Source organism: Chanodichthys erythropterus, chromosome 1, assembly GCF_024489055.1.
Source record: "Chanodichthys erythropterus isolate Z2021 chromosome 1, ASM2448905v1, whole genome shotgun sequence".
Lineage (NCBI taxonomy): Eukaryota > Metazoa > Chordata > Actinopteri > Cypriniformes > Xenocyprididae > Chanodichthys > Chanodichthys erythropterus.
The window spans coordinates 3,344,476-3,367,261 of record NC_090221.1 but is presented as its reverse complement, the minus strand read 5'-3'; the positions used below and the strand labels follow the sequence as shown (position 1 = coordinate 3,367,261).

The following is a 22,786-nucleotide window of genomic DNA, read 5'->3' as shown; positions in this document are numbered from 1 at the left end:
GTCATGTTGTCAGAATTCAAAAGCATGGAAAGGTGGGTGGGATTTAACTCAATGCTTGGTTGTCAAAAGGTACATATTCTCACCTCTTATGGGGCGAGGGTCAGCTAATAAAGAGGCAAGAAATAATCATCCTAAAAAATTGTCATGCAAAGAAACCTTGCACTTGCAATGCGTATTAATAAGTTGTGAAAAAATTGACACGTGATCCGAATCATGATTCGACACAAAAGATTCATAACGCTCCGAAGCTTAATGAAGCAGTGTTTTGAAATCAGCCATCACTATATATGTCGTTATTTTGCTTTATAATATTAATATTGAATGTTTTTAGTACATTAATGGATCTTGAGAGAGGAAATGTCATTGCTGGCTATGCAGATTTCATAAAAAATATCTTAATTGGAGTTTTGAAAATGAACGAAGGTCTTACGGGTGTGGAACGACATGAGGTTGGGTAATGAATGACATTAGTCCTGTCCAAATAGCCACACTTGCGGTCTTTGCACTTGACCACTTGCCTACTTATATGACGTATTTCCTGTATTTTGCTCAAGTAGGTGTGAAGACTGCGAGTGTGTGTGTTTTGATTACCCGATGGGACACACTTACAGTCTTGCAAAAAGTGTTTACAAAGCTTCTTTTTTTATTATTATTATTATTATCTTCATTGCTTTGCATTTTAAAATACACTTCTAAATGTCTGTTCAGTGCTCACTATGTAACTGACAGAAGACACAATATTAAAATTGCCTACTCATCTTTGCATCAATAAAATGTGCAACACTATATTTTACTACCAAATTATATGTAATATATATTTAATTCAACTTACAGTTTACCTTGACATCTCGGGATTTTGGTGCATGTGAGTTACTGAACATAATGCATGATGCACTCTGAAGCGGTATTCAAGATAGAGTGGGTTTAGTGTGCGTTAAGGGCACTTGGGCATTTTTAAGACATGGGACAGTCTTGCTGTCGTCTGCATGAGCGAAAATTCAGAAATTGAAGCTGATCCGAATTTAGTTAAAATGGTCTTTTTTTAAAGGAACACTCCACTTTTTTTGAAAATAGGCTCATTTTCCAACTCCCCTAGAGTTAAACAGTTGAGTTTTATTGTTTTCTAATCCATTCAGACGATCTCCGGTTGTGGCGGTACCACTTTTAGCATAGCTTAGCATAGTTCATTGAATCTGATTAGACCGTTAGCATCGCGCTTGAAAATGACCAAAGAGTTTTGATATTTTTCCTATTTAAAACTTGACTCTTCTGTAGTTAAATCGTGTACTAAGACCGGCGGAAAATGAAAAGTTGCGATTTTCTAGGCTGATATGGCTAGGAACTATACTCTCATTCCGGTGTAATAATCCAGGAACTATGCTAAGCTATGCTAAAAGTGGTACCGCCAGAACCGGAGATCGGCTGAATGGATTCGAAAATGGTAAAACTCAACTGTTTAACTCTAGGGGAGTTGGAAAATGAGCCTATTTTCAAAAAAAAGTGGAGTGTTCCTTTAAAGATGTGTAGGTAAGAGTTAAATAATGTTTTATTTTTAATTTATTTATAATAATTATTAAACAGAAACTCAAATGTGTGATCTTCTGGGTTTACTATTATTTAATGTACCATAACATATCTGATGCTAAATTAAATCTCTCTAAACTTTCATTTTGGTTGAATTATTGGGGTAACGCATTACAAGTAACTTGTTACGTAATCAGATTACTTTTTCTTAAGTAACACATTACTTTTAAACTTACAAAATGTGTTACTATTTCTTACATGAGGACAGGAGAGCTGTCAATAAATGAGAAAACAGTAAGTTGTGTCATAAGTAAGTGCAAAACGTTGCGCAAACATGTTAATGTCATTCTAGACTAAATGTGAGCATGCATGTAACTCATCTCACTTGCACAAAACAGATTCAGCATTGCTCAAAATTAATAAAAACACTGAAATTCAAACTCAGAATATTACGCAAACCTGCAATAATTGAATGTTAAATAACACAAATATACTTAATGCATTTAATCTCACTTTATTAACCAATGTCTTTGATAAGACAAATAAGCTAAAATTACTTTAGCTAAACATCACATTTGTGTTTCATCTTTTTGTTTTTATTGCTGAACTTTATCCTATTCTTCTTCTGCGATCCAGAATGGCAGCACAGCGGAAAGGTTTGTTTGAGCGACGCCCTCTACTGTACAGGTGTGAATTTGCATTTGCTTCAGCCTGAAGTGTATTCATTTCACTTTTGGGGTTTAATATTTGCCAAAAATATCTTTTTTTGTTATTTAAAAACAAAGCAAGCCCAGCCCCGGTGAGAAAAAGTAATGCAAAAGTAACTAGTTACACAATTAGTTACTTTTTTAGGGAGTAACGCAATATTTGGTTACACTTTATTTTAAGGTGTCTGTGTTACAGTGTAATTATACATTTAAGTACAGAATAATAATAATTAAGGGTTTGGTTTAGGGTTAATTGCATGTAATTATGCATAATTTATAGTTATTACTACAGTAACCACATGTAACGTGTAACAATGACACTGTAAAATAAAGTCTTACCCAATATTTTTAAAAGTAACTTTCCCAACACTGCAATCCACAATGCATATTGTTGCATTTTTTGTATTCTGATATATGGTAGCACAATACAGTTACACATGTAGTTCTAATTCATTATTCAGAAATGTTTCATATTTAAACCTGGACGTAGTTAAAAAGATAAAAGTTGCAAGGGCAAGGCCAAAAGATGTAAATAAAAGTGCTGATAACCAACCACTGTTTTGAATTTAAACAACTTGCACACATTAAACACCATCTCCCAACAACAAACCGATCAACCAATCTGTTTTTCATTAATCATGCCCATGTTTAAAATCAATGTGGACTTTTTTTGCCATACCACATATTTGGAGGGTGTGACTAATGTGATGATGATGTAAATAAAATAACAATGTAATAAAATATATGTAATTATATATTTATATGATTTGACTTTTTTAACTTCAGTTAGTGTGTAATGTTGCTGTTTGATCATAAACAACATCTGCAAAGTTACGACGCTCAAAGTTCAATGCAAAGAGAGATATTTTCTGTTTAAGGACTACAACAAATGGCTGGTAGGAACTACAACAAGCTTCTTAAATTTACATAACCCCGCCCCCGAGAACACACAACAAAGGGGGCGGGGCCATGTTGGGCTGCTTTAGAGAGTTGTTGTAGTCGAGTGTTGTTGACATGCCGTCATTTTACGCCATATGAGGGTCAATTCAACACAAAAGATGAACATGACGGCACATGCTAGTGGATGAGTTGAATCAACTCCACAGCAACTACATCAATTTATCCACTAACCATTCAGAAACGTCTAAAAGTTGTAACTTCTTCCTGAGTCTCTCCATCAGTGTCGACTCCGGTTTGAACAATGTAAGGCTGAACACTTTCCTCATTTTGGCTGCGTGAGATTCTCCATCTTTGTTGTTGTTGAGCTGTTAAAGCTCCGCCCTCTTCTGGAAAGGGGGCGGGAGCAGCAGTTCATTTGCATTTAAAGGGACACACACAAAAACACCCAAATCTGTGGGGTATTTTGAGCTGAAACTTCAGACACATTCTGGGGACACCAGAGACTTATATTACATCTTGTAAAGGGCATTATAGATCCCCTTTAACTAGTTATTTTCTTGAGCCCCTGTTAATGAACACAAGCCCTTCCTCGTCCCCTGCTGCATTATTAACTGTCTCAAACTTACTGAGCTGCCTATCTAGACAGCATTTTCGGCCATCGTATGCACGCTCCGAGCCAGCTGCCCTAAACAATCTGCAACATCAGCAGCTCGCGAGGATTGAGTCACGGCCATTTTCTGTTTTCAGACACCTCAGAAGATCATTAAACAGTAGGCATGACTGAGGCCGATATTGCAGTGAAATTCAACCCGCCCGACTATAAGAAGCTCACGCGGCTGTACTGTATGAATGGAGGATATCACCTTCAGATCCTGGAGGACGGGACAGTGGCTGGAGCTCGAGAGGAAAACATCCACAGTGAGTTCTGCTGCTGCATGCGTGTGCCATGACTCTCACTGCGCTACTGCAGCGTTATGAAGACGTGTTTAGTTCAGTAACTGCTGTTTATGGTGCTAAACATGAGCTGCACTGATGCTATCAGATCCGAGCTAATGAAGCACAAATAATAACAACATATATTTCTAATGTAATTCATGCCTAATAAAGAATGATCAAATTGCCAATTTCATTTAAAAAGGTTATGTTCACAGACAATAAAATTATAATTTTTTTTAATATTAATGAAATGTAAAAAGAATATTTTTCCTGTTGAAAATTGCAGATCTATATCTATTTGAAAATAAAAGGAAAAAATTGTGGAAACAAAGTGATCATAATTTTTGCATAAATATTACTTATTAATATTACCTCAAAATATTAAAATAAAAAAATATTGCACTGATTTTACTGAAAAAAGTTATTACATAAATACATATACATATTTTATTTATACAGCTGTGCATAATGCACAAAGTCTAATGTTCCAGATGTATGCCACATTATTATTATTGTTTTTTTTCTTATCGCTCTAAAAAAATCTGGGTTAAAAACCCAGCGGTTGGGTTAAATTTTTGCCCAACATGCTGAGTAGTTTTATTTAACTCAACTATTGTTTATTTAAAAATTACTATATTGCTCTCTTAAAATGAATCCAAAACAGTTTGGAAATAAACATTTATTAATAAGTTTAAAAAATAATTAAATAATAAACATTTATTAAATTGCTTGTTAATAAATGTTCACCTTTTCATTATTATTGTTGCCTCTAGAAATTATGTGTGATTTTTAATTTCCAACATATTTTTTGGGTTCATTTTAAGCCAGCCATTCCACTAAAAATTAGCTGTAAAAAACAAATATACACAGTAAAATAGCGTTTTTCATTGAAACAGTAATATACCGTAAAACAATGCATTCTGGGTAATATTTGTCATTTCCGAGAGCTGCGTCCGAAATCGAATACTTCTCTACTTATAGTAGAGGGTATAAGACAGTACGGACACAGCTTAGGTTACTTTCTTGAAAATGACAAAAAATATTACCCAGAATGCATTGTTTTTACAGTATATTACTATTTCAGTGAAAAACTATATTTTACTGTATAAATTTGTTTCATTTTTTTTTTACAGCAATTTTTAGCGTATAGTATTTTTTCAGCACATTGGTCAAACATTTAACCATTTTCAACCCAATTTGGGTTGTTTTTAACCCAGGAATTTTTAGATCGTACTCTTATTTAAATGTTCTTTCTGTTCTAGTGTCATATACACAAAAAAAAAACAATTTCCAAAATGTTGAAAAAGGTTTATATATCTGGTTAACTTATAACATGAAAGTAAGGTTAATAATAACTTAGAGAACAAAATTTTCAGTTTTACTCAAATTAGGGTGATGCAAAAAAGAGTACACCCCACTGAAAGCTACATTTTAGACTACAAATGTCTAATTTAACAAGAATTCAACCACAGGTGAGTGAATTATTCATTACACAGGTGTCCAGCAGACAGTTGACTATAAAAGGGCATTAAAACCCCTTCCCATTTCATGCTGTCAGCAATGAATCTAAAATAAAAAAAATGAAGATTGCGATAAAACACTTGTTAATCATCTGACTTGAATCCTTTCATTTCATCCCTGAAAACATTTGTCCTTGGTCTTCTGTAAGCTGTTCTGGAATCTGATTATTCTGTATCATTTTCAATAATCCTCCCGTGTGTTTCTGTGTTTTAAAGGCATACTGCGCATAAAAGCAACAAGTCCAGGAGTGGTGGTCATCGAAGGAACAGAGGCAGGACTTTACCTCTCGATGAATGAAGATGGCAAGCTGTATGCGTCAGTAAGTATAAAGAAACCTTTCTGACATTCATGAGACACATCAGCATTTGTGCAAGTATTATGTGCCTTCTCTCTTTGCAGTCATTAGTAACAGATGAAAGTTATTTCTTGGAGAGGATGGAGGAGAACCACTACAACACATATCAGTCTCAGAAGTATGGTGAAAACTGGTATGTGGGAATAAAAAAGAATGGGAAAATGAAACGAGGCCCAAGGACACACATTGGACAGAAGGCTATTTTCTTTCTCCCACGACAAGTAGCCCAGGCCAAGGACTGAGGCCTGAAATCTGATCATAAATATATTTAATCACATAGAATAACCCTAATGCACTGTCATGTCACAGGCTTACTCTACTAACTACACATAAAATGCTTCTATGACAGAAAAGGTGCGTTCACGCCCTGTCGTAATTACCGTAATTATGAGATTTCAGCTTGTAAAAATTGTTCACATCGTCGTAGAGATTGTATATCGCAGCTCCACATTGCACTCACTACTGCGCAAGATGTCAGAGAGAGTGAAGATGTGTCGTCCATCTTGTTTACGGCCTATGTGTTGACAAAGAAGCGCAATAATGAACAGTCATCACATGTCGTCATCTCAAACTTACGGTAACTATGACATGGTGTGAACGCAGCATAATATATAATATATGCAGAGTTTACTAACTCTTAGATGTAAACGTCCAAAATGCACTGAGAAAAGACGACAACTACTGTAATAGTAACTTATTTTTACTTTGCACTTGTGTATTGATTCACAAATTTGCCATTTCATGTTGTTTTGTTTTTTTCTTATTCGTATTTAAGAACTTGTATCTGATTGTACTTGTTCTATTTTTCTTTTTACGAACAACACAGAAATAGCAGGATTATAGTTTGTGTCATTGAACCTTTCTGGATCATTTTAAACAATAAATCTGTGAGCTGTGCTTGTGTCGAGTCATGGAAATATATATTCATGTAGTTATTATCACTGAAAATTAATAAATGGTGAAGATAGATAAGACATCAAATGAACAGATTATTGTTGATCTTAACTAACACACATAATAGATAAAAGTCTGCAATCCATCTTCAACTGAGAATGTAAAAATGATGACACTATGGCAATAAGAGTGTTTAAACAATATGTGAGATAAAAATAAAGTTTAATTTAATACTTCTATTCAGCTAGAATGCATTAAATTGATCAAAGGGGACAGTAAAGACATTTACAAAAGATTTACATTTCAATTAACTCTCCATTCATCAAATAATCCTTAAAAATGTACCAGTTTTCACAAAAATATTAAGTGTTTTTAACATTGATAAATGTTTCAGCAAATAATAATATTAGAATGACTTGTGAAGGATCATGTGACACTGAAGACTGGAGTAATGATGCTGAAAATTCAGCTTTGATTTTAAAATATATATACAAAACTATGGAAGCTTGTTTCCACCGATCAATAATAATAAATTAAATCTGCAAGCAGCATTTACCGGGGTTCAAGCATTTAAGACCTTAAAGCACATATACATAAAAAGATATTTTAAAGTTTAAAATATATTTAAGTTTTATTTAGCAAGCATGTAACCACTTAAATCATAGAACTGGTCATTTTCAGTCAAAACAGGCAATTTACCATTGAAAATGTATGGATTTTAAAGCTTTAACAGTTATAGCGCCACCTATGGTCTGATCCCCAATAAAAATTGGCATGCTTCTTTAGAGTCATATCCTACATGTGCACACCAATTTTCGTGAAGTTCTGAGTTTTTGTTTAGGAATTATAGGCTTTTGAGTACATTTTGCCACACCCATTTTATAAATGACCGTGTTATAGCAACCATAATGGTAAAGTTCAACTTTTTTTGGATAATTATTGATCTAGAGAGTCCATAGAATTGTCCTACACTGGTTTCGTTCCAATCGGGCAAAAAACCTAGGACTAATTCGCAAAAGTTGTTCAGCATGAGGAGATCTATCAAATGATATGCATATTGTGTAGTTTTATGAAACACCACGTGATTGCCGAGGCGTAAAACTCATTAGCGCCAACTTGTGAACATGCCCATTGAGTTTTGTTCCGATCGGCCTCCGTTAACCTTGTCTAATAGGTGCTGAACATTTTTTTGAGATACGCCAATGTCCTCATAGACAATCATGCCCCCTTGGACCAAGACATTGCATGCCAAATTTCAAGTCAATCTGACCAACAGTTGCTTAGTTACAGCCGTTTTTATGATTTTTTTGTAAGTTATTGCGCCACCTAGTGTCCAATTGACATTTTTTTTATCGTGACCAAAGATTGAGCCCCTACACATGTGTACCAAGTTTGGTGCAAATATCTAATGTCGTTCTGGAGTTATAACCATTTTAGTAAAAGTGACTCCACCCTTAACGTACGTTTTGGCACCCCTTAGCGTCTGTGATTAAAAATTTCAACTTTTTTTTTTTGATAATTATTGATATTCAGACTCCTGAGAACATTTCTGCACTGGTTTGGTTCCGATCGGCGAAAAACCTAGGACTAGTTCGCAAAAGTAGGTTTTGAATTTACTTCAAAATGGCGGGAAAACCGGACCTCGTAGAGCGAATCATTATACATTATAAACCCATATTTGCAAGTTATTTTTTTTTTTTCTTCTTCTCAGAATTGAGATATAAACAAAGACTTGATATACAGAAAGACGGTGCACTCGTATTATCATGAATGGAAGAAAGTGCAACGCACAATATGGTGGAATAAGTCCCGTCCTCTAAATAAGAGCCAATCGCTGATTGGTAAAGTCACGCGTCACTGCAGCGGCCATTAGAAGCTCCGGTTCCTTTAGAAACAGTCAGACGCGCGATTCTGTGCTTAGGACTGCGCATGCGCGTTAACTTGATCCAGCCTAAAAAATGCAGTTTTTTGTCATGATTCGAGCGTTTAGAAACAAAATTTATGAGACAGTTGTTGTCAGATTTCATTGGCGATTTCAAATATGAAATTTAAAATCGAAAGCTTGGCGAACAGCTTTGGAGAATTTGATGTTTCCCCATTCAAAGAGATAGAAGCTGCACTTGAATGTCCGAGAGTGAAATGACTCACAAATGCGAGAACAAAAAGTCATAATTGTGAGATAAAAACCTTTTTTATTCTTTATTCCATGGTGTAAAAAAGCTTCCATAGAAAAGTTATTTTAAATTGTAACAATATTCCTGTATTTTGGATTAAATAAATGCAGTCTTAGTTAGCAAAAGAGACTCTCAAAAACATTCAAAAATCTAAACTAGCAATGGTGGTGTAAATAACTGACAAATACACCAAGTGATCAGTGGTTGTGTTGCCATAGATGTTACATTTATTAAAAGTTACTTGACAGGTGTAAAACATACAAATCACAAACAACATATTGTGAAGCACTATATCTCATACTGAAAGATCAATCTACTGCTACATTTGGCATCATAAAACATTCTATTCTTCACACCAGATCATTGATTGATTAAGCGCATTACATATTCAGGGTGCTTGAATGCTGAATCATTTAGCCGTTTATATTGAACTGCTAGGAATCTAGGCGTAGCTTTTATTTCATGAGTATTTTGGTCCTTTTTGTGACAATAATTTGAAACAGGCTTACATATTCTTGAATAAACTTTGCCCTAATATGCTCTTGGCTTTTTCAAGGACCTGGCAGTTGCTCTGCGTTGTTCTGGTTATATCTTAAAAGTGCATCTTTATAGCTCTTCTCGTATACGGTATATACATACTTTTTTTTTTTTTTAAGTTCATAAAAGAAAGCTCAGTTACTAGATTTATTCACAAAGTAAAATTACATCTTCCCCACAAATTAAAAGAAAGCCCACAGAAACAAACAGTCAGTGACTGGGAATTTGACAAAAACAGATTCTCTGATGGAACTTGAAATGCCAAATACATGCAAATGTAAGTAATAATAAACGCATACTGTACGTCTACACTTTAATTACGTACTGATAAACTTGCTGGAGGAACTCGGATCCTTTAGTAAAAAATGCCAATATAATTAGTTGCACTGTGCAAACGGAGAAATGCACACGTGTCTGAAGCAGATGTACTCTTCTTTGTTGCCTGAAGATTCAAAAAAAGCTCTTTGACTGCCGTTTTGTTCATTTTGCAATTATCCTGAGATTTTTAATCTATTCCCAAAATCAGAAAGGGAAGAAACTTCACCTTCATGTTAATGTCATTTCCACAATCATTTAGATCACATAAAGGTTGTCTTTTAATTCTTTCCCCCCTAATGCAATGCTCACACATAAACCCATCTAAAAGCCAGTAAATAATTTCTTGTGATTTACCTAATAGATAAAAAGAACGCGGGTTCGAGGAAGGGTGGACATGGAATGATCTGCCATGTTGCGAACTCTGGAGTAGTTAACAAATCCCCGGAAGAACAGCAGGAATCCTAGGTGTATTCAAAATAACATATTAGTTGTAAGAATGTTCAATTTTAGATCAAATGGAAACATTTATATACATTAATGTGCAAATATTCACTCACCCACAACAAGGAAAACCCACCACAGCCAGTACTGGCCGTCAAAATATCCAGGGAAGTAGGTGGAAAACTGTTTAATCACAAAGAGAAAAAGCTGAGTTACATTGCAATAAAAACAACGCAACTTTTTTAAATAAAGGTTTAGTTCCTGTCTCTATGAATCCCCTCCTTCTGAAAAGCACAATATGCTCTGATTGGTTGGCTGGACCAGTGTGTTGTGATTGGTCAAGCACTTCGAGGAATATTGTGTAAATTCCCAGAAGCGCTTTGTAACTTTGCCAAGCTTTTTCCATGCTCAAACTATTAGCAGATTACAAAAAAACTTTAATAAAAGCATAATAGGTCCTCTGTAACATTATTTATGAGTAGGCATGTGACGGTATCAAATTTTCATGCGATTAATTGCTGAAGCTTTTATCACGGTGTACGGTATTATCAAGTTGCAAAGTAAATAAGTAAATTTAAAAAGTAAATAAGTTGCAAAAAAAGTGCTGTCATACTATAACAGGTTGAAGAACTCTTTTTGTAATAACAACGAATAATAAAGAACTCTGAATGTTTAAATACAATAATACAATAAACAAAAAAATATATAAAGTAAAATTTTCAAACAGATTGAAGTGCAAAAGAATTAGGCTATAAAGAACAACAGGAAACACTTTACAATAAGGTCTCATTATTTCATGAATTAACAAAGATTGAGCAATAGCTACATTTGTTACTAAAGTATTATTTTTTGTTAATGTTAGTTAAGAAATACAACTGATCATTGCTAGTTTTATCTCAGGTCCATTAAATAAGTTCTTTTGGATTTTAGTAATGTTATTAAACAGTAACTAAGAAATTAACATTAACTAAGAATAATTAATACTTTATAAGTATTTTTCATTGTCAGTTTGTTAATAATGAATTAACATGTTAACTAGTATAGCCGTACGTCTCAAAGTTTTACTGAACAATAACAAATAATCAGAACATTTCTAATCATTAGGGCATGTTGTAGTCCAGATTAAAATATAAAATGTTTAAGTTTGAAAATAAATAGCCTATTGAGTCTTTAAGTATTAAGTATTTGGTGCTGTGATGAACAACATGGAGATTACAAAAAAAAAATGAATGGCTGTTTGAAGCATTTTGAAACAGTTGCTTTGTTTGCAGGGTTTCCGGGGTAACCGCTGCATTTCTGCTGTTCCATCAGCGCCCTCTGCTGTCAGAGCGTCTCCTTCACTCGTTCCGTCATGTGCTTCTCATGCACGCTGAGCTTGTTTACATCTGAGCGCGTGTCCCTTTTACGCAGAATACAGCGGTGTTGTGCAGTTCATACGGTTGATGGAGAACGAATTCTTAAATGCATTATAAATATTTTAATAATTGGTAATAAAGAGTTATTTATGGTATTTTGAAGTGCCCACATTAACAATATTGTGCATATTCATTATCGTAATATATCGCATTACCGAATATCGGCACATGTCTACTTATGAATATAGACATTTTTATTCAAAGGTAAATACATGGCTCGTTGTTAATTCAAGAATGAGACCTTATTGTTAAGTTTTACCATTATGATATAATGAGTATGTACGATTTGTAAGATATAATACCCTGACGATCAGGACCCATTTGACCAGGGACAGTCCAAACCCAGAGATGGCCCCATAGCGCCCAGCCGCAGACGTGGTCAGACAGAAGGACAGGAAGAAGCCAATCCAGTTAAAGAGGAATGCCACTGATGAGACAAAGAAATGAACAGCTATTAACATGTCTGCAGCACTTCTGTGTCCAAATGTTGAACCATCAATTATTCATCCATAACACACTATCAAAGTGTATCTCAGTCTTATTTCAACGATAACTGTTTCTCATGAGGATGTCTGTAAAACAAAATCAGCGAGGAGCCGTGTTGATTTAAACTGATTCTGAAGGCATTTTACTCACAGTAGAGCGAGTTCTGTGATCCTACAAACCTGGGAATGCACTGGTCAGTCACATGATTGTAAGCTATAAACCAAATATCTGTTATTGTGCAGAGAATTAATACATTCTAATTTAATTTCATACTTGGAAAATAATATAACTTGATCATTTAAATATCCTATTTAAAAATAGGACAAATGATGGGCTAAAATGGTTATCTGTCTAAATGATAAGATGATTACTTCACTTCTGAATTCAAATTTCCTGATAATTTACTCACACCCATGTCATCCAAGATGTTTTTGTCTTTCTTTCTTCAGTGGAAAAGAAATGAAGGTTTTTGAGGAAAACATTCCAGGATTTTTCTCCATATAGTGGACTTCACTGGGGTTCAACGGGTTGAAGGTCCAAATGTCAGTTTCAGTGCAGCTTCAAAGAGCTCTACATGATCCCAGACGAGGAATTTTCTAGAGAAACCATTGGCATTTTCTAAAAAAATAAAATAAAAATGATATACTTTTTAACCACAAATGCTTGTCTTGCACTGCTCTGTGATGCGCCACACATTACGTGATCATGTTGAAAGGTCATGTGTGACGTAGGTAGAAGTACCGATCCAGTGTCTACAAAACGAACATGCAAAGACTAAGTCAAATGGCCTTTACAAAAAAAAAAAAAAAAAAAGTCAAACAACATTGTCAGACAATTTGAGGAGTTTTTCGCCCTACAGCAGTACTTCCACATACTTCACGTGACCTTTCCAACATGATTACGTAATGCGTGGCACATCACAGAGCAGTGCAAGATGAGCATTTGCGCTTAAAAAGTATATAATTTTTTTTTTTTTTTAGAAAATGACTGATTGTTTCTCTAGATAAGACTCTTATTCCTCATCTGGGATCATGTCGAGCTCTTTGAAGCTGCACTGAAACTGACATTTGGACCTTCAACCCGTTGAACCCCAGTGAAGTCCACTATATGGAGAAAAATCCTAGAATATTTTCCTCAAAAATCTTTATTTCTTTTCCACTGAAGAAAGAAAGACATAAACATCTTAGATGACATGAGGGTGAGTAAATTATCAATTCTGAAGTGAACTAATCCTTTAACAGAAACAAGTTAAAGCAACTCTTTTCAACATACGGTAAACATGGGACCCAGCTACTTGTTATACTAGTAAAATGACCAGCTGTGCATGCCCTAATTTATATCAATATTTAAATGTATAGCACAGTATAACAATGGCACAGCATAATTGTTTTATTTTTCTTTTCAAAAGTGAAGTATGCCGTTTCCTAGCAGAATAATAAAAATAAAGCATATTTTCAAACAACCATGCAAAAGCCCCTTTCCCACGCCACACCTCCTTGAGAAGGCTAAACAGGTGAAAGCAGGCAACAAAAGGCCCAACATACAAGAAATACTTTTAGCTGTGTTGCTATTCATCATAAGCAAGCAATTAAGCAGACTAACACTATATCTAGAGCAAAAGCGTCTTGTTTATAATAAACCCACCTGGCCCATTTTTTTACATGACACAGCACAGCTGTTTGAGGCTTTGACATATTCATTACCTTTTTAATCTTTGAAGGTCAAACTGCAATGAATTTTGGCTTGCACACCTGTACCAGAAGCTTAATGTCTTTTTTCCATCGTGTCAGACTAAACACCCTCTGTAGCCACGCCCCTAACTCTCGCTATAGGTTGAGCAGAAAAGTGATTGATGCATCTCAATGTTTAGATGGTGAGTGGGAGGTTGTTAACACTTTTACGGGAGAAAAACCCATTAATTTAGACAGTGATTAGCCCCTGTAACTGTAAAAATGACCATATGTCCTCATGACAAACAACAACAGGGCTTGTAAACAGATGGAAACATGGACGTGTCTACAGCAGTCGTATGTGGCATCTATCTATGGTGAGTATTGTGCACTCTTACTGAAAAATGTAAGCATGAATATCCCATCATTCCCAACCCGCAGTTGATCCGTATCGTCAAAGCTGTCCCTGGCAATGAAGTCCTCATCCTGTAGTGGACATACAAATAAAGATGTGTCAAAAGAGTGTTTTATTCACTATAATTACCCCTAAAATAACCACAAACACTCACCCGGTCAGTGACTAGTGGAACAGTGGACTCTGCTTTGCTCCTCTCGGCCTCATCATATGACGGCAGCGATGTGGCAACATTGTATGAGGGGGGTTTAGGGAACACATCATCCTCTTTGTACTCAAAAAAGGCTACAAATGAATCAAACACAGAGTAGAAGGTTATGAATAATGACACATGAGTTATTTCTGGCCCGTCAGGCTGCATTTACACACTTCTGTTACCTGCGTTACTTGCTGCAATGCTGCTGTACGGTGGAGGAGCATCAGCGGCCGGTTGAAGCACCTCGCCTGACTCCTCCTCATTATTCAGCTACAGAACAAATCACAAACACAGCTGGTGATGTTTGCAAAGGATATCATATTACAACAATATTATTTTTAATATAATACGAATGTAACATTTTAATAACACACAAACAATATTAATAATGTAATCAGAAATATAGTTAGTTATGGTTAGTTCCTGTCCTTGATTCTGATTGGTCAATAGCTGTGTTTTATTCAAGATTAACTGTTTTTTCTGAATTGTTATCATTCATGTGAAAAAGATAGGACTGACCTGAAGGAAAATGCTAAATCTGAAACTCGCTCAATCTATGTTCATAATAATAAATCTGTTTAAATGTCGCTGCGATATCTTGTCCTTTCAACAGTTAAGGGGTTTTCCTGTGACTGACAGCGCTAGTCAAAGCATCCGTCAGTTGCGTCTTGTTCCCTGTTCACAACAATTCAGTTTTTTTAATATAAAAGTCTTTACTATTGACTGACACACTCATAAAGACAGTCTCTGCTGCCATCTAATGGCGTAATAATGTAACTTCCGTTTCTGTTCACAGTCAGGGACTATTTTTCCCGGCGGAAGGAAGGCTTTTAGTGAAAGTTTACTTCATGAAAGTTGCATTGATATATATTTTTGGCTTTAATATTTGTATTGTGTAGTAACCATTTTATAAAAGCAATAAATGTACTCGAGGCTAGTGCTGTATCATGAATAAGTCACGGCTTGAATAAGACGCTTCGTGTCGTGCCTAACAACGCCCTTCAGCCGCGACTTATTCACAATAGAGCACAGTCTTTCGTACCTTACTGCTTACATATATAAATATGAATGACTGAATTCAAATGAATGAATCCGCATTTTGAGTGAACCAATGATTCAATGGCCCTTTCTTAAAGAGAGCCATTTACTTCATTCCTGAATGAATCAGCTGTTTAAGCGAATCAAATGTATGAATGTCCGAAATCACGTACTGAGTAGGTACTACATTTAGATTGAAATTTACTTCACGACCATTGAATATAGTACAAATGCGTGTAGTATGAATGAAATCCGGACGTACTACATCCGCCATGTTAGTCAGCATCAGTTACATTCTTTCAACTCCATTCACAAATCCTCTCCCGTGGCTTAATGGGATAGTGAAGTGTCCATCATATGCCCACTTCAGAATCTCACCGGAAGTAGTAAGTCATCCAGGTACTTTTCGTCTACCGTTTTTCGAATATTATGAATTCGGACATACTACTTTGTTCACAGTCGAATTTGGACACAGCAATTTACGTAATTCCTGAATGAATCAGCTGTCTGAACAAATCGAATGTATGAATGACTCATTGACTTGCTCATTTAGTCATCTGCCGCCACCTACTGGCAGTTTTGGTCAAGTTGAGGTCAATAAGCACTTGCCACTTTAGCCTATAGAAGACATTTTTTTTCAGATTTTTTTTTAATACTGCATACAAATTTTCTGTATTTTGTAGTTTATTCTAATAAAGAGACTGAGAAATAAGTATAGATGATCATTATATCACTGCTAAAACAACATCTAATAGAGGCTTTGTTGTTTTCCAATACATCAGAATGGGTCCTGTTTAATTTGTATGTTTGTTTGTTGGTTTTTCTGAGCAAAACTAAAATATCATTCATTTTTACTATGATTTACAGAAGAAACCCACTTAAATGTCATTCAGTGTAACAATCTCGTCCGGGATATTTACAACAAAAAAATCTATTTATGCCATATTAAAGACTAATTACTTGTAATTTTACATTTTTAAACTTTGTCACTATCCTAGGTTTTGTCCATTTGTCAGCAAGATTTTTTTACTCATTTAAAATTTAGTATATGCTCACTTATTATTTTATATATAGTATCTTGATCCAAATTTTACATAAATGTAAGTATTACACTGAATGACAATGGAACATTATTTCACCCATTTATTTCTTCCAAAACTTATATGAAAACTTAAATGCAAGTAAATCCTACTTTTAATGTGCTTTTTATGTATATAAAAACACTTTTGTAAATTTCTATTGATGCAGACATCAAAATGTCTTTGACCCAGATGCAAAAGCCTCTAAGTGCCATCTGAAATTTTCTTCTAAAATGAGCATTTTTATCAAGCTTGTATGTTTATGTTCAGTTATTTCACTTTAATGGCAATGAAAAGGATCTCGTATACCTGTAAAATACATTATACATTTTACATATTTGCATGTGTATATTTACATTTAACTACATGGGCATTTTTCACAAACGTTATCTCTCACCATCTGTAAGTTAAACAAATATTTTCTCTAGTTTTGTATGTTTTTGTAGTCCCGGTGCTGATGAGTCTCTCATATTTCATTTGAACATTTAAGATTATACGTGATACTTTTATATCAAACGAGTCATATAAAAGAATTAGTTAAATATAATGTCACCAAATGATTTAGGTGAGGATTTACACAAATAAACAGGGTCATCACTGTCTTCCTGAAGTAAATCATGAACTTTAACACTATTGTAACATTAAATATATCTGCTCACTACAACACTTGATCAAAATGACAACCTTAGATATTGATTATTCCCGATAAAGTACAGAAAATATTGAGTTATATTCTAAAACTAATCTAAAACTCCTCGTTTTCCGGTTTGTTATTCGTGTAAATACAGGCCGCTGAAGGAGCGGCTAACCAGCTAATTAGCCTAACTAGGATTACCATCTCTGTTCGGAAAAAAATGACAATTCAGAGTGTGAGAAATTATTATCAAACCCGATTTGACTCGATATAAGTCTATTAAACCATCAACCTAAGTTACAGAAGAAAAAAATCGCTTTAAAACCAAACAAAAGATGTTTGTAATGTGTGTTACCTGCTGATATCCACTCCTCTGAGCTGACATTCTTCTGATCTCTTCACTTAATCGGTCATACAGTAGTAATGACTACTAGTTAAACCTCACTTTTACTTACTATCACAATTTTACAGCTCAATTAAAATGTGTTCGCGTGAATACTGACAGACAGCACTAAGCTAATCTATAACCCAAACAATGGCGACTGCGCATGCTCAGTCGGGTTCAGTGTCAGCGTCTCGAACCCTAGTGTGCTGCCTACCTAGACTGCATATCTGTCGTCATAGACGCACTTCGAACACACTCAGCTCAGCTTCCTATGAAGGCAGCTCACTATGTTTTCAACACAGTCCATGGGTGTAGTTATGTCAGTGCACAGATTATTGTTATGTAAGCAAATTAAAAGAGTGAAGGTACTGAAGGTTCACCTTTGAACTTTTATACTTTCACTTGTCTTTACAATGGCTAAAGGGAGACATTAACATTATTAGTAAATACAACACAGACTTATATTAGTTATTTGCACATTCTTTGATGAATTGAGCCTGTCATTGTCTTGCAATAGTACTAAATGAATAAAACATAAATAATGGTGTATACTAACTAATATTAATGAGAAAAGCATGCAACAGAATTAATTTTACAAGATGTAATATAAGACTCTGGTGTCTGTGAAGTTTCAGCTCAAAATCCCCCACAGATCATTTATTATAGCTTGTCAAATTTGCCCCTATTTGGGTGTGAGCAAAAACACGCCGTTTTTGTGTGTGTCCCTTTAAATGCAAATGAGCTGCTGCTTCCCGGCCCCCTTTCCAGAAGAGGGCGGAGCTTTAACAGCTCAACAACAACAAAGCTGGAGAATCTCACGCAGACAAAGAGCGATTTCTGTAAAATATTTCCCTTAAAATCATTTAATTTCGAGAATATAGTTGTGTTTTGAGAAAAAACATTACATTTCGAGAAAAAGTTCAAAATGTTGACAATAAACTCTTACATTTATGAGAATAAACTCATTGTGTTTCGAGAAAAAAAATATTAAATTTCGAGAAAAAAAGTTGAAATGAAATGTTGACAATAAACTAAATTTTGGACATAAAGTCAATGGGTTTTGACAAAAAAAAAATTTAAATTTCGAGAAAAGAGGTCGAAATATGTTGAGAATAAAATCATTTAATTTCGAGAATAAAGTTATGTTTCGAGAAAGAAACTCATGAAATTACAAAAGTTAAAAATAAAATGAGAATAAAATCACTAAATTTCGAGAATATAGCTGTTGTGTTTCAAGAAAAAAATAATTAAATTTCAAGAAAAAAGTTAAAAAATGTTGACAACAAAATTTTAAAATTATTATTTCAAAAATTTTATTTAATTAAATTGAGCATTAAGTCAATGGGTTTTGACAAAAAAACGTTAAATTTCAAGAAAAAAGTAAATATATGTTGAGAATAAAATCATTTAATTTTGAGCATAAAGTCGTGAAATTTAATGTTAAATGAAATTGAGTTAATGAGTTAATGAAATTTAAATATCTCCCTTTGCATTGATCTTTGAGCATCATAACTTTGCAGATGCTGTTTATGCTCAAACAGAAACATTACACACTAACTAAAGTTAAAAAAGTCAAATCATAATCAACCACTGCTTTAAAATAACTACAATATCATCAGTCTAAAGTCTGTATTTGAATGAATTCATGAATGAATGAATTCATGTTGAATTTTTATTTATTCACAAGTCTGTGTTTTATTTGTTCATATTTAAGGAATAAGGATTACCAGTCGAATATGATATAAACACATTTTAATTCAATATATCAGGTGTATGAGATGTTTCATGACAGAAAAAAAGTTACATAAAAACAACAGAAAAAGGAGCACAAATCTGTGTGTCCAATCTTCTCGTCAGTTTCAAACTACGGCTCTTCCACCATCTTGTTGTGCACATGCATAATGCCTGAAAACATTAACAAATGGATTAGGGATTTTTCTTGCATACACAATATTCATGCATTCACTGTTCCTCCCAGGAGAGAGAGAAAGAGATGTGGATTGTCTTTGCTTTGTTACCTTTGAAATACTTGACCGTTTTGACCCTGAGCTCATGTGTGGCATCTTCATCACACACAAATACAGTCTGAGGATGTTGCTGGAACGCTGACACAGTCCACATGTGATTCACTCCCTCTTCTATGGCTTTATAGAGGGCAAATGCTTTATGTGAGCCAGTGATAAGGATCATGACCTAAAAATGTCACATAATCATGTTATTGTTGTATTTGCTGTTTCAGATCAGCCCACAACTGAATTATTGACCTTGGTGATGCTGTCAAATCTGTTGCTATTTCTGGCATAAAAGCTTTTTTTTGTTTTGTTTTAGGTTTTTTTGCATATTGTTTTAATAATATTTTATTAATAATAATGCACATTTTATATGCATATCATTTCTGCAAGCTGTACACTATGGAAGAGGATTAGGGCCAAGCAATAATAAAAAAAATTAAACCATGTCGAGATTAAAGTCATTATAATGTGAGATTAACCTCGTTAAATTTCGAGAAAAAAGTCGATATGTTGAGAATAAACTCATTAAATTTTGAGAATAAAGTAAATGAGTTTTGAGAAAACAAAACGTTAAATTACGAGAAAAAAAGGTCAAAATACGTTAAATTTTCATTAAATTTTGAGAAAAAAGTCGATATATGTTGAGAATAAAATCATTTAATTTTGAGAATATAGTCATGTTTTGAAAAAATTAAATTTCAAAAAAAAAAGTTGAAATAAAATATTGACAAACTCATTACATTTATGAGAATAAAGTCATTGTGTTTCGAGAAAAAAATTATTACATTTCGAGAAAAAAGTTGAAATAAAATGTTGACAATAATATCATTACATTTTGAGAATATAGTTGTTGTGTTTCGAGAAAAAATAATTACATTGAGAAAAAATGTAAATAAAATTGACAATAAACTCATAAAATTGAGCATAAATTCAATGGGTTTTGCAAAAAAAACCCGTTAAATTTCGAGAAAAGAGGTCGAAATATGTTGAGAATAAAATCATTTAATTTCGAGAATAAAGTCGTTGCATTTCGAGAAAAAAAAAATGTTAAATTTTGAGAAAAAAAGTCTAAATAAAATGTCAAGAATAAACTCATTAAGTTTCAAGATTAAAGTTATGTTTTGAGAAAAAAATCATTAAATTACAAAAAAGTTAAAATAAAATGTTGAGAATAAAATCATTAAATTTCGAGAATATAGTCGTTGTGTTTCGAGAAAAAAATAATTACATTTCGAGAAAAAAGTTGAAATAAAATGTTGAGAACTCATTAAATTTTGAACAAAGTCAATGGGTTTTGACAAAAAAAAAACATTACATTTTGAGAAAAGAGGTCGAAATATGTTGAGAATAAAGCATAAAGTCTTGAAATTTAATGAGTTTTTTTTTCTAAACAACTTTATTCTCAAAATTTTATGAATTTATTCTCAACATTGTATTGCGACAAGTTTTTTCACCAAACACAATAACTTTATAAATAAATTTAAAACAAGTTTAATCTTGCATTATAATCATTTTAATAATTTTTATTATTGCTTGGCCCTAATCCTCTTCCGTAGTACACTGTATATGTTCAAAGCCAGGGGTGACTGACATTTATAGACACAATTAAGGTGCATTATGAAAAACCTCTGAGATATATATACCTCTCGAGCGTCCATAACTGTGCCGACGCCAACCGTGAGGGCCATGGTGGGGACTTTAGAGAGATCGCCATCAAAGAAACGTGCGTTAGCCAGAATCGTGTCCATCGCCAAGGTCTTAACACGCGTTCGGGACAGAAGACTGGAACCAGGCTCATTGAATGCGATGTGACCATCAGGTCCAATACCTGCAACATGAACACAAGGCAGCGTTGTTTAATGGTGCCATTCAGAGGTCAAAGTTCGATCTTCAGTCTTACCGCCAACAAAAAGTTCGATTCCTCCAGCAGCTTTGATTTTGGCTTCAAAGTCCTGACATTCCTTCTCTAGATTGGATGCGTTTCCGTCCAGGATGTGGGTGTTTTCTGCTCGGATGTCGATATGCTTGAAGAAGTTATTCCACATGAATGAATGGTAACTTTCAGGATGGTCTCTAGGAATTCCTGTAAAGACAATCTATAGCTCTAAAACGGAGTATATGACAGCCAGCTCAACCCTTGATCCCTGAGCATAAACGCCGCTCACATACCCACGTACTCATCCATATTAAACGTCTTCACATACTCAAACGATATTTCTCCCTTCTTGTGATACTCGATCAGTTTCTTGTAGCATCCAAGCGGAGTGCTTCCTGCAAAACACACACACACACACACACACACACACACACACACACACACACACTCAGAATAGGCTTAGATTTCAAATACACACACCTGATTTGTTTTATGACTCTACCTGTTGGAAGACCCAGAGTGAAGAATCGGTCAGGACCTGGATTAAACTTCCTTATCCTGTTCCTGATGTATTTGGCAGTCCATTCGCTGACCTGGTCATAGTCATTGAGTATGATGAGCTTCATGGCTTCATGTGTGTCTGAGAGAAACGATCAGGTAAATCAATAAGGTTCTGCCCTCAGCAGACTTTAGCCCTAGATTAGGTTGGAAGTAAACTACACCTCACTGATAGCCTGGAGAGCAATAACACAACTGCACACACACACAACCACACACACACACACACACACACACACACACACATCTGATCATTGAGGCTGTTTTGGCGTCGCTAAGGTGTATGCTACTTGCTCTCAGTGAGTTATTAAACTTGCATATAATGCTCTGAATTACAAAAATAGATAGGAACCCGTGAAATAATAATAAACATGGAAAGACATTATATATGCGTCGTATTTAGTTAGTTAAACACTTACCAGATCATGTGTTTGTAAGTTGCAGTAACTTTTCCAGCAGCGCAGAGGAACTCGATCATGTGACTGAGAGGAAATGTTGCAGAGTTTGCACATCAGTCAGGACTTGAGAATGTAAAACACAATGCGTCACAAAAACTGATTGATTTAGGAACAAAACCGGCCAATTCAGCAAGATTATACACTTGTTAATCCACTGCAACTATAAAAAACTAAATATTTTAATGTTCAACAAATCATGAAAATTTGAAGCTTGTTTCCGGCAAAGGAAATTATTTTGTTAGTATTATTTCTGTTCT

At 34.4% G+C, this 22,786-nt stretch overlaps 3 protein-coding genes across 3 annotated transcripts; 1 reads left to right on the top strand and 2 right to left on the bottom strand.

Annotated features, from left to right (window-relative positions):
* Positions 1-3,901: 3,901 nt before the first annotated feature.
* Positions 3,902-6,681, top strand: fgf1a (fibroblast growth factor 1a). The gene is made up of 3 exons (XM_067365161.1): positions 3,902-4,049; positions 5,804-5,907; positions 5,988-6,681. Exons 1-3 carry the CDS (start codon positions 3,908-3,910, stop codon positions 6,183-6,185), a joined length of 444 nt encoding a protein of 147 aa, XP_067221262.1. The 5' UTR covers positions 3,902-3,907; the 3' UTR covers positions 6,186-6,681.
* A 2,986-nt stretch (positions 6,682-9,667) lies between these two features.
* On the bottom strand, positions 9,668-17,809 carry ndfip1 (Nedd4 family interacting protein 1). The gene is made up of 7 exons (XM_067385025.1): positions 17,596-17,809; positions 14,672-14,759; positions 14,448-14,578; positions 14,277-14,364; positions 12,025-12,149; positions 10,424-10,490; positions 9,668-10,327 (listed from the first exon to the last, which is right to left on the bottom strand). The coding sequence occupies exons 1-7, from the start codon at positions 17,623-17,625 to the stop codon at positions 10,221-10,223; spliced, it is 636 nt and encodes a 211-aa protein (XP_067241126.1). The 5' UTR covers positions 17,626-17,809; the 3' UTR covers positions 9,668-10,220.
* A 1,564-nt stretch (positions 17,810-19,373) lies between these two features.
* Positions 19,374-22,560, bottom strand: gnpda1 (glucosamine-6-phosphate deaminase 1). The gene is made up of 7 exons (XM_067385018.1): positions 22,491-22,560; positions 22,016-22,153; positions 21,807-21,908; positions 21,538-21,720; positions 21,281-21,465; positions 19,644-19,818; positions 19,374-19,530 (listed from the first exon to the last, which is right to left on the bottom strand). The coding sequence occupies exons 2-7, from the start codon at positions 22,137-22,139 to the stop codon at positions 19,490-19,492; spliced, it is 810 nt and encodes a 269-aa protein (XP_067241119.1). The 5' UTR covers positions 22,140-22,153; positions 22,491-22,560; the 3' UTR covers positions 19,374-19,489.
* Positions 22,561-22,786: the final 226 nt, after the last annotated feature.